This window comes from Cebus imitator, unplaced genomic scaffold (genome assembly GCF_001604975.1).
Source record: "Cebus imitator isolate Cc_AM_T3 unplaced genomic scaffold, Cebus_imitator-1.0 Scaffold316, whole genome shotgun sequence".
Classification (NCBI taxonomy): domain Eukaryota; kingdom Metazoa; phylum Chordata; class Mammalia; order Primates; family Cebidae; genus Cebus; species Cebus imitator.
Window position 1 is genome coordinate 1,343,702 of NW_016107631.1, and position 11,201 is coordinate 1,354,902.

General features: G+C 56.3%; 1 protein-coding gene across 1 annotated transcript in view; it reads left to right on the forward strand.

Moving 5' to 3' along the window:
• Window positions 1-1,397: 1,397 nt before the first annotated feature.
• Window positions 1,398-11,201, forward strand: part of FADS3 (fatty acid desaturase 3) — a 21,384-nt gene continuing 11,580 nt past the window's right edge. The window contains exon 1 of the mRNA XM_017503838.2: window positions 1,398-1,821. Within this exon, the coding sequence (XP_017359327.1) occupies window positions 1,609-1,821 (213 nt within the window). The 5' untranslated portion in view covers window positions 1,398-1,608. The remainder of the gene's footprint in view (window positions 1,822-11,201) is intronic.

Below are 11,201 nucleotides of genomic sequence, written 5' to 3' on the forward strand. Positions count from 1 at the left end.
CCACGTAAGTCTCTGCCTCCACACCAGACCTACTGAATGACCCTCCTGGGTGGTTCTGGCTTTCCAGGTGGTTCTGAGAGAGGTTTGACAAGTTTGACGACCAGTGCTCTGGAAGCAACCTTAGCCTGATTTGAATTCCTTATTGGTGTGAACGCTTAACTTTTAGGAACGGGTATCTTATTGATTGATTGAGACAGAGTCTCACTCTTTTGCCAGGCTGGAGTGCAGTCGTGCGATCTTGGCTCACTGCAACCTCCACTTTCTGGGTTCAAGCGATTCTCCTGCCTTAGCCTCCCGAGAAGCTGGGACTCCAGGTGGCCGCCACACCCAGCTAATTTTTGTGTTTTTAGTAGAGATGGGGGTTCACCATATTGACCAGGCTGTTCTCGAACTCCTGACCTTGTGATCCGCCCGCCTTAGCCTCCCAAAGCGCTGGGATTACAAGAGTGAGCCACCGCGCCCGGCCAGGAACAGGTATCTTTATCGCAAAGAAATCCGAAGCAATTAGGGGAGCTACCTACACTTTCAAAAGGACTTGACTTTATTTAAATTTAAAAAGGGGGTGGAGGGCAGGTGCAGTAGCTGATGCCTGTAATCCCAGCATTTGGGAGGCCCAGGCGAGAGGGTCGCTTGAGTCCAGGAGTTCGAGACGGAGTGCAGTGAGCTGAGATCCTGCCACTACACTGCAGCCTGGCGACAGTGAGACCCCTGTCGCGACACAAAAACCAAAAAGGTGTAGGAAAGCAGTAACAAGCACAGGTCTCCTCAGCACGTGGGTGGCGGCATCCGCCTCCAGGCGCCAGTGCCCTTCGGCTCCCTTCCCCCCGCCACCCACCCACCCCACCCCCCCGCCACCTGGGCGATCCCAGCCCTGCAGCGCTGACGGCGGCGGCGGGGAGGCTACCCGCCCCCCGGCAGAGGGCTCCGCGACAGCTGCAGCGGCGGTGGGGGCCGCGCAGACGTTGGGGTCCATGATTTGAAGGCTGTTCACAGGCACCCCGAGACAGCGTCCCCATTCTGGGAGCACTGGATTTGACGTTCCAGGACTTACGCCTGGAAACCCCCCTAGGCCCCGTGACTCGCAGACCGGAACTCCGCCTCGGGTCCCCGAGGGCGCGGCGGCCCAACAGGTGCGCGTTGTGTCCCCACGACCCGCGACCCGCGACCCGGGCGGAGTCGAGAGCCTGGGCGCCCACAGGCCGGGGAGAGGGGGCGGGACGGTGCCCGGGGCAGGGCTAGGTGGCGGCCGCCGTCCTCCCGGGCGGGGCGGGCCGCCTGGACGCCGCCCTCCCCAGCGGCCAATGGAGGCCGATGTCCGGCGCGGGGATTGGAGCGGGCGCGGGGGGTCAGCCAGCTCCCGGGGCCAGGGCCGGGCCGGGGGCGGGGTCCGGCGAGGCGGGCGGTGTCCGCGCAGCTATAAGGCGGTGAGCTCCCTGCGCCGCGGGCCGGGAGGCGCACGCTTGCTCGTACGGCGGCCGCGGCGGCGGGGCGGGGCCGGAGCAGCGGGCGGCGGCGGAGACGGCACCCAGGAGCGCGCCTCGCTTCCTCGGGGCCTCGCTCGGATCTCGGTCACAGCCTGGGTGGACCTCCAGGACTCGTGCGTGCAGCATGGGCGGAGTCGGAGAGCCTGGACCGCGGCAGGGACCCGCGCAGCCGGGGGCGCCTCTGCCCATCTTCTGCTGGGAGCAGATCCGCGCGCACGACCAGCCTGGCGACAAGTGGCTGGTCATCGAGCGCCGCGTCTACGACATCAGCCGCTGGGAACAGCGGCACCCTGGGGGCAGCCGCCTCATCGGCCACCACGGCGCTGAGGACGCTACGGTAAGTAAGCCGTAGGGAAGCCACCCACCGGCGAGTGGAACCTGGAGCTCGGCCTTGGGCGCGATGTCCCCCTCCACCTGTGGGGCCTTAGCATCCTCCCTCCCTTCGCTGACCTTTGACCTCCACGCCGGGACCCAGAGTTGGGATGGACGAGCCAGGGTCAAATACGGGGTACGGAGGCCACTTCCCTGAGTGGAGGACCCATCGCTGTCCACGGAGCAGGTCTGCGGGGGAGGAGGGGGCCTCAGAAGTGGGTGTGTCATGCTGCAGAGCCTGCCCTAGGTGATGGGCTGCCCTGTTGCTCCCAGGTTCCTGTTTCAGTCTGGTCCCCATGCTGGGTGCTTGCTAAGGGCTAGAGGTGGGGCAGGGCAGGGCCCCCAGAGGCTGGTAAGGCTATGTCATTAGAGGCTGGGGGCTGGGGCGGCCTGAGGTCTGTGGCTTTCCCAAGAGCTGCTATAAAGGGCTAAGGGACAGTGAGTCACCTCTCCGGGCTAGCAGCTGCACGTGGGAGGGCTTTGCCAGCCAGGCGAGGTGGGCCTCTCCGGGAAGCACAGTCACCCCAGGAACAGGCTGGCCCCTGGGGACCCCAACTTCCCATTCCCAGACCCTGTCTAGACAGGGAGGGAATGTAGTCTGGCCCCTGGGGACTGTCTGGCTGGGGTCCAGTGGTGGAGCAGCCACACCAGCCCCTTTTCCTCAGTCCCCCCACCCTGCCTTGGAGAAGAAGAGTTGGGGCCACGATGCCCTGTCCTTGACCCTCCAAATTTCTAAGTTGCCACACTGGGTACCAGGAAGGCCTTCAAGACCCGAGGACATGAATCCCAAGTGCTGCCCTCAGGTCTTGAAGAATTCCGTGCTGTGGGCAGCAGAGGAGATTCTGTCCTGTCCCAGGACTGTCACTCTTGCCAGGGCCACCTGCTCTCTGCTGATGGCCATCTCCCATGTGTTAGACAATCTTCACTGGACTCTTTGAGGAAGAAAGCCCCTCTTTTCCCTTCCCATCCCAGGAAGCTGAGGAGTGAGGATAAGAATCCTCCTGAAATTCTAAAAATAAAAGAGAAACACTTGTCTGTGGCTGCTCAAGGGCCAGGCACTGGCCCAAGGGGAGAGCACAGCCGTGGGTTGAAGCAGCCGGGGGCAGTATCTCAGTGTGCAGGTGTTTGCATGGCTGGGTGAGTGTGGGTGTGTGTGCCTTCCTTTCTGCCAGGGCATGGCGAGATAAGGGGCACAGCCCCTTACCCTTAGCCTGGCTGAGCCCTGGCCCCCCTCCAAGGGGTCTTGCAGATGCCTGCCCTGATCCTTTAAAAAAAAATGTACCTATTTTATTTATTATTTATTATTTTTATTTGTTTAAAAATAGAAACAGGGTCTTGCTTTGTTGCTCGGGCTGGTCTCAAAATCCTGGGTTCAAGCATTCCTCCTGCCTCAGCCTTCCAAGGTTCTGGGATTACAGGCATGAGCCACCACACCCAGCCTGCTCTGATCTTTCTGTATGGATACAGAAAGCTTTCCTCCCCTACTCCCCACACACACCCGCCACACACTCCGGCCCAAGATGGAGTCTCACCCTGTCACCCAGGCTGGAGTACAGTGGCACCATCACGGCTCACTGCAACCTCTGCCTCCCAGGTTCAAGCAATTCTCCTGCCTCACCCTCTCGAGTAGCTGGGATTTTAGACACATGCCACCACACCCAGCTTTGTATTTTTAGTAGAGATGGGGTTGCACCATGTTGGCCAGGCTGGTCTCGAACTGCTGACCTCATGATCCACCCACTTTCGCCTTCCAAAGTGCTGGGATTACAGGTGTGAGCCACCATGTCCAGCCGGGATACAGAAAGCTTTTATTTCATCACTCTTCCTGCCTGGTGCCAGGCCTATGCTGGGATTTCCCCCAAGTGGAATTCCTGACTGAACATTTAGAGCTTGGGATGCTGAGACCTCCATCACACAGTTTTCTCATTGATTCGTAGCTAATATGATCTGTGTTAAAAACATGTCTCTGCTCCCTGTGGCAGGGTTCCAGCTCTGCTATTGGAGGCACTGAGTGATCTTGAAGCAGGCATATCACTCCTCTGTGCCTCAGTTTACTAATCTGTAAAGTTGGGAGAGCTGGGGCAGATGGTGAGCCAGCTGAGGGCAGGCCTGTGTCTTCTCAAGCCCAAGGCCCAGGCCTGCCAGGTAGTAGTTTGTGTTCAGTAAATGCTGCTGGTCCCTAAGTATGAGTGTGTCCTGCTCTCTGCAGCGTAGAGTGGGATAGCCCTGCACGGCTACCCTTTTGCTGGGTGACCTTATTTGATTATGGCCCTATCTGTAGTAGGAAGGAGCCACTTTAGGCTGTCTCTTAGCTCCCTCAAGGCCCCACAGCCTGGACCAGAGTTGCAAGAAACACCTGTTCCATTTAGGCCAAAGGGGCTGTGAGTTTGCTGGGGTGGAGTGATCCGTCATCATGGGATGAACCCACAGGGCAGACCAGGGGTTGGGCCAGCCTCGTGTCCCGTGTAGTTGAGCCCAGACCCCAGCCATCTCATCCCAGGTGGTGGCCTCAGGTGGAGTTGGGCCAGCCAGTTGCCAGAGCTGGTTTCCGGCCGCCACCTCTCACCAGCCCCGGCTGCCCATCAGCTGTTCTCATGTCCAGGCAGCCAAGCCTTCCTGCCAGGAAATTCCCAGAGTTTCTGTGCCATGAAGTCAGCCTGTAGCCATCCTAGGACACAAAGCCGGGTGCCTGGGGAGAATGCTCTGGGCTGTTGGCCAGGTTTGTCTAAGAGTCATAGGCAGCCTGATACTAACAGAGCCAGCTAGGGAGGGTGAGGCCCAGCCGCTGCTAGCCATAGTATACAAGCGCCATGTGCTAAGCGCCTACTATGTGCCAGGTTTTGAATTCAGTCCTTGATTTATTGAAACTCTCTTTTAATTCTCAAGGTGTCCCATGTGAGGCAGGCACCATTTATTGTTATTGCCACTTGACAGATGAGAAAACAGAGGCTCAGAAAGGCAAACTGACTTGAAATTCAGTGATTGGTGTGAGATTTGAATCCACAGTCATGCTCTCATGCACATGCTATGCCGCTGTCTAGCCTGTTTATTTCCATCACTCATTCATTCTTCAATGATTACTCATTCAGTCCATCAATGAGCACCTTCTCTATGTCATGCACGGTTCTCACATCTGAAGATGTGGCTGTGAGCAACACTTCTGCAGGGAGTGAGTTCCCAGCAGAGGGATCAGCTGGTGGGACTGTGTGTCTTGTGTTTCAGTAATACAGTGTGGTTGCAGCAGAGAGCGGTGGGGAGAGAGTCTGGCAGTGAGGTCTAGAGGCAGCTGGGCTGGTTCATGCTGGATGTTTGTGTCCTCGGAAGGACTTTGGCTTTATTCTAAAGAGGATGGGGAGCCCCAGAGAACAGAGCAGTCTGATGGACATTTGAAAGGATCCTTAATGGAGAGAGCGAAGGCAGAGCCTCCCAGAAGAGTAGAGGGTAAGAGAAGGGAGGATGGGGACCCACCTTCCCCAGGGGAGGCCACTCAGAAGAGGCAGAGTGTGGCCAGGGCAGACAGCAAGAGAGGCCGTGGACACAGGCACACTGGTCCAGTGTGAGCCACTAGATTTAGCTTCCTGTAGTCTTTAGAGAGGGAGCCAGCCTGGCCTCACTCTGTGACCTTGGACACATCCTTTCACTTCTGGGTCTCAGTTTCCCCATTAGTGTGATAAAGATAAGAATGCTTTTGTGTTGGGCACACTGTGAGGATGGTGCTGGACATCTGGGTGCCTGGTTACCATGGGCAACAAAGCTCTATTCATAGGTATGGTGAATGCATTGCCCACAGCTCCTCAGGGTGGATGAAGGGTTTCCCAGCAGCCCCAGTGCCCTTTGGGCTGAAGCCCTAACAACTGTGGGAAAATCCAAGTTCCAGCAGACCCTCTGAGCCCTCTGCCTTAGCACCTTCCTTTTGAGTGGTTCTTTAAGCCTGGTCTGGGCTGGCCAGTGCTGCATTAGAGGTTGAATCATAGTAATTGCAGTCAACAGTTGTTGACTGTGCACTGTTCTGAGGGGTTTAGATGTGGTAACTGAATTCACCTAACAACTTTGTGAGGTGAGTCCTGTTGTTAGCCCATTTTGCAGATGAGGAGACTGAGTTTAAAACTGGGCGGTGTAATGGAACCTTCTTGGGACCCTTGAAGGGTGAGGCCTTTATACTTGGGCCACAAGGGTAGGGTTTGTGTCTGGGTGGGAGCTGGGGAAGGGCAGATCTGAGGCCACCAGAGGGGGGCAGTGGCCCTGGAGCCACTCTGCTCCCTCCTACCACACTGACTACCTTGAAAGTCCCCAAATGGCCAGGCACCATGTCTCACACTTGTAATCCCAGCAATTTGGGAGGCCGAGGCAGGTGGATCACGAGGTCAGGAGATCAAGACCATCTTGGCTAACATGGTGAAACCTCATCTCTACTGAAAACACAAAAAACTAGCCGGGTGTGGTGCTGGGCGCCTGTAATCCCAGCTACTCGGGAGGCTGAGACAGGAGAATCCCTTGAGCCCAAGAGGCCGCGGTTGCAGTGAGCTGAGATCGCGCCACTGCACTCCAGCCTGTTGAGAAAGTCCCCCTAATGGCCACTCCCATGAAATGTGACTGCCCTGGGCCCCAGCAGTCATTTTCTGCAAGGCCACTGCCCACCCGGGCCCCTTCCCCAGAGGGGCTGTAGTGCCCTGTCCCTTCCCTGTGGGAGGAATCGGGATTGTCTGGTGGCGTCAGCAGGATACTGCCCCTGGGCGTCCCTCCCCCTTTCTTCTTGCGGGTTTCTGATGAAACAAGTGGGATCCAGTAGTGAAGCCAGAGGTCAGTGGTGGAGAGAGGACCACGGGCCAGAGGCTGTAGCTGCCTTGGGGCTGTCGCGGCCTCAGCGACACCTGTGAGGCCAAGATGCTGGCTGCAGGAGCCCTCACATGTATGCCCACCCTTCACCAGGACATTGAGGGGGACAGGGGTGGCTTCTTGGGGGTGCCTGCCTTCGACTTGGGCTCCACTACACAGGCCAAATTTGGATGTGCCATGTTTAGAGTTGTGTGTCTTTTGGATCTCTTTGGGCCTCAGTTTCCTCATCTGTAAAATTGATACTGATAGTGCTTCCCCAGTGGCCTCCTCTGAGGGGTGCCAGGGAGAGGATGGGATGGAGCATGGTGTGCTGGACATGCTCCTGCTCTACCCGCCTACCTGGGAGAGGAAAGAAGCAGGAACGTCATGGGGGTGCCCTTTGAGGTATAGCCCTGTCACCCCAACCTCCTGCAAAGGCCTGAGGAGGCAGCGAGGACAGACCCCGACCACCTGAGCCCTCAGCAGCCTTGCCACACTCCCCTGCCACCCTCCTCCTCCTTCCTGACTGATCTAGAACATTCTTGATTCTTCTAGAAGGCTGCCCACTCCTCCTCTCAGCCTCAGGCTTGGCCAGGACTTAACAGGCAGGCGGAAAAGCAGCATCTCCACTCTCCTCCCCTACACCTGCAGGCTCCTCCCACGGGCACTTACCTCTAAGTGGACTCTCAGGAGAAGGAGTATCAGGGCTGCCGGGCTCAGATAAGAGCTGGGCTGTGGAGCTCTTGCCAGCTACCAGGCCCCTTCTAAGTGCTTTACCACCACTGACTCCATCCTCCCAGCAGCCTTGTGAGATGTGCATTTGTGGTTCCCAGTTTACTGATGAGAAAATACTGATGAGAGAGAGGTGCATTCTCATCTGGGTCTCCCTGACTCCTGGGTAGCCGCTCAGGTTCCATCCTGGGCAGGCTGGCTCTGGGCCACCTCCCCTGACCAGTTGCTGTGCGGACTTCACGGTGGGGCTGGGGCAGGGCATGGGCTTTTATGGCTAACTGAGCCACTCTAGGCTTCCAGGGACCAAGGCCAGGCTGAGCTGTCTCTGTATCCTGAGGGAGCATGAACATCATGGAAGACAGACCTGGGTTCGAATCCCAGCTCTGCCACTATTAACTGTGACCTGGTCAGGCGCCGTGGCTCACCCCTGTAAACCCAGCACTTTGAGAGGCTGAGGCAGGCAAATCATGAGGTCAGGAATTCTAGACCAGCCTGGCAAACATGGTGAAACCCCATCTCTACTAAAAATATAAAAATTAGCTGGGTGTAATTCCAGCTACTGGGGAGGCTGAGGCAGGAGAATCGCTTGAACCTGGGAGGCGGAGGTTGCAGTGAGCTGAGATCATGCCTCTGCACTGTAGCCTGGGCAACAAAGTGAGACTCCGTCTCAGAAAAAAAAGAAGAAAAAACAAAACAAAACTGTGACCTGGCAGGTATCCCTTCCCGCTGAGCCTTCATTTCCTCACCAGCAAAATGGTTCGTGCCCCTGCCTTGCGGGCTGTGGAGGGTCGGCTCTTGCCCACTTGTTCATACCTGCTGTTGAGTAGCTGCTCTCTGCCCACCTCTCAGGATGCCGCTGTGCACAGGGCCTGTCGCTGCCTCCAGGAGCTTGTGCTTGGGGGTGTCGTTTTGATTCCACTGCTTTCACCCAGCTCTGTTCAGGTACCCAATGAGAGACCTCGAGTGCTGCTTTCCACTCGCTTGGGTGTGGGTGGGGGAGGGTCACAGGGCTTGGCGCACATACCTCTGGGTGGACGTTTGTGGGTGCGCTTAGGGTGAGTGCGAGTGGGGCCTCCCGAGGTTCCCTGAGACTCCACTGATGAGGTCCAAGAACCACTCTCCTGCTCCCGCAGCCCAGGCTTCCAGCAGCTGGACCCTTGGTTTCTTGAGATAGTGACTGGCCTCGTGGCAAGGACCCTTGCACCCCACCTGGGAGACCAGCTGCCTCCCCTCTGATCCAGGAGTGGCCACAAGCACCATTTTTTATTTTTGTTTTTACTTTAAGTTCCGGGGTACATGTACAGGACGTGCAGGTTTGTTACACGGGTATATATGTGCCATGGTGGTTTGTTGTACCCATCAACCCGTCATCTAGGTTTTAAGCCCCGCAGGCATTAGGTATTTGTCCTAATGCTCTCCCTCCCCTTACCCCTCACCCCCTGACAGGGTGTGTGATGTTCCCCTCCCTGTGTCCATGTGTTCTCATCGTTCAACTCCCACTTATGAGTGAGAGCAGACCTGGGCTCTGATCTAACCTCAGTCAAACCGAACTGTGTGACCTTGAAGAAATAGCTTAACCTCTCTGAGTCTTAGCTTCTGCCTGGCCACCAGGTCCTTAAGGAGAGGCCCAGAGAGGACCGGGTCACATGACCTCAGCCAGGGTTCCAGAAAAGGCTGTTCGCTGGTCTATCAGGTTTCGACCTGAGTACCCCACCCTGCTGGTGCTCCCTGGCAGCATGAGAAGCACAGCTCCCAGAGTGCCCACCCAGCCCCGAGAGCCCAGCCTGCCTCCCAGGGAACTGTCACAGCCCTACCTGTCCCTTCCCTGGCTGGAGCCCTGTCCATGGTTCTGGGGTTCTCTGACACAGCCCTGAGGGGCTCACACTTTCCCTTATCCTCGCAAAGGGTAGACCTGACTTGAAGACCTTTGGGTGGGCTTGGCTCTGTCCTCCCCTCTCAGTGCCTCAACAGGCCTGGCCCAGGTGAATCAGGACCAACAGGAACGGCGTCGAGGAGACCAATCTGCACCCAAGATCTTCAGCTCAAGGAGGTGGCCCCAGAACCGACATGGGACGAAAGACGGAAGGGTTGGGAGGGAGGAGATTCTGGGGCTGCGGCCACAGCTTGCATGTTGTGCCGGGTGCTTCTGTGCGTGCCTGGTGGGTCTTTGCGTACTGTGTGTGCAAGGCTGTGTTTGGCTGAGTGTTCACGTGGGCTGTGATCGTGGGCATGTTTCTGAGCGTCTGAGTGATGCCTACTGAGGTGGGCTGCTGAGGTGTGTCTGCATGTGTGTGTTGTGTGTCTGGGGAGTTTCAAAGGAGAGAGAGGGAACTGGCATCACACTGGCTCAGCCTTATAAAGGGAGGGCATCAGCCGGCGCAGTGGCTCATGCCTGTAATTCCAGCACTTTGGGAGGCTTAGGCAGATGGATCACAAAGTCAAGAGTTCAAGACCACCCTGGCCAGGATGCTGAAACCCCATCTTTACTAAAAATACAAAAATTAGCCAGGTGAGGTGGCAGGCACCTGTAATCCCAGCTCCTTGGGAGGCTGAGCCAGGAAAATTGCCTGAACCTGGGGGGTAGAGGTTGTAGTGAGCCAAGATCGAGCCGCTGCAATCCAGCCTGGGCGACAAAGCGAGACTCTGTCTGAAAAAAAAAAAAAAAAAAGGACATCCTGACGTGCTGTCACCTGGTGCTGCAACCTGGATGAATCTTAAGGACACTGGGCTGAGTGACAACAAGCCAGAAGCAAAGGGACAAAATGTAACTTCTCCCAGATGAGGTTCCTGGAGGAGGAAGCCTGTGCGGACAGAGGTAGCGTGGTAGCCTGGTGGTTGCTGAGGACAGGGGAAGGAGGAAATGGAGAATTTGTATTTAATGGGGACAGAGTTTCAGTTGGGGAAGTTGGAAAGGTTCTGGAGCTGGATGGTAGTGATGGTTGGACAACACTGTGAATGTACTTAATACCACTGAGCAGCACACCTAAAAGCGCCTAACATGGTAAATTTCATGTATATTTTGCTACAATTTTTAAAAAATTGGCTGGGCGTGGTGGCTCACGCCTGTAATCCCAGCACTTTGGGAGGCTGAGGTGGGAGGATGGCTTGAGCTCAGGAGTTTGAGGCCAGCCTGGGCAACGTAGTGACACTCTGACTCTACAAAATATGCAAAAATTAGCCCAGTGTGGTGGCTTGCGCCTGTAATCCCAACTACTCAGTAGGCTAAGGCACAAGAATCTCCTGAACCTGGAGGGCGGAGGTTTCAGTGAGCCGAGATTGCGCCACTGCACCCCAGTCTAGGCGACAGAGCGAGACTCTGTCTCAAAAAAATAATAAATTTAAGAATTGGAGACCAGGTGTGGCTCATGCCTGTAATCCCAACACTTTGGAAGGCTGAGGTGGGAGGATCGCTTGAGGTCAGGCGTTTAAGACCTGCCTAAGCAACATAGTGAGATCCTGACTCTACAAAAAAGTTCAAAAGTTAATGAGACATGGTGGCTTGTGCCTATAGTCCCAGCCGCTGTGGAGGTTGAGATGGGAGGATCACTTACGACGAGAATTTCAAGGCTGCAGTGAGCCATGATTACGCCACTGCCCTCCAGCTTGGTGACAGAGCAAGGCCCTGTCTCAAAAAAAATTTTAAGTGTCTTTTTTGGGTTGGATGTGGTGGCTCATTCCTGTCATTCCAGTACTTTGGGAGGCTGAGGGGGGTGGATTGCTCAAGTTTAAGACCAGGAGTTTTAAGTCCAGCTGGGTAACGTGGTAAACAAACCCCATCTCTACCAAAAAATACAAAAA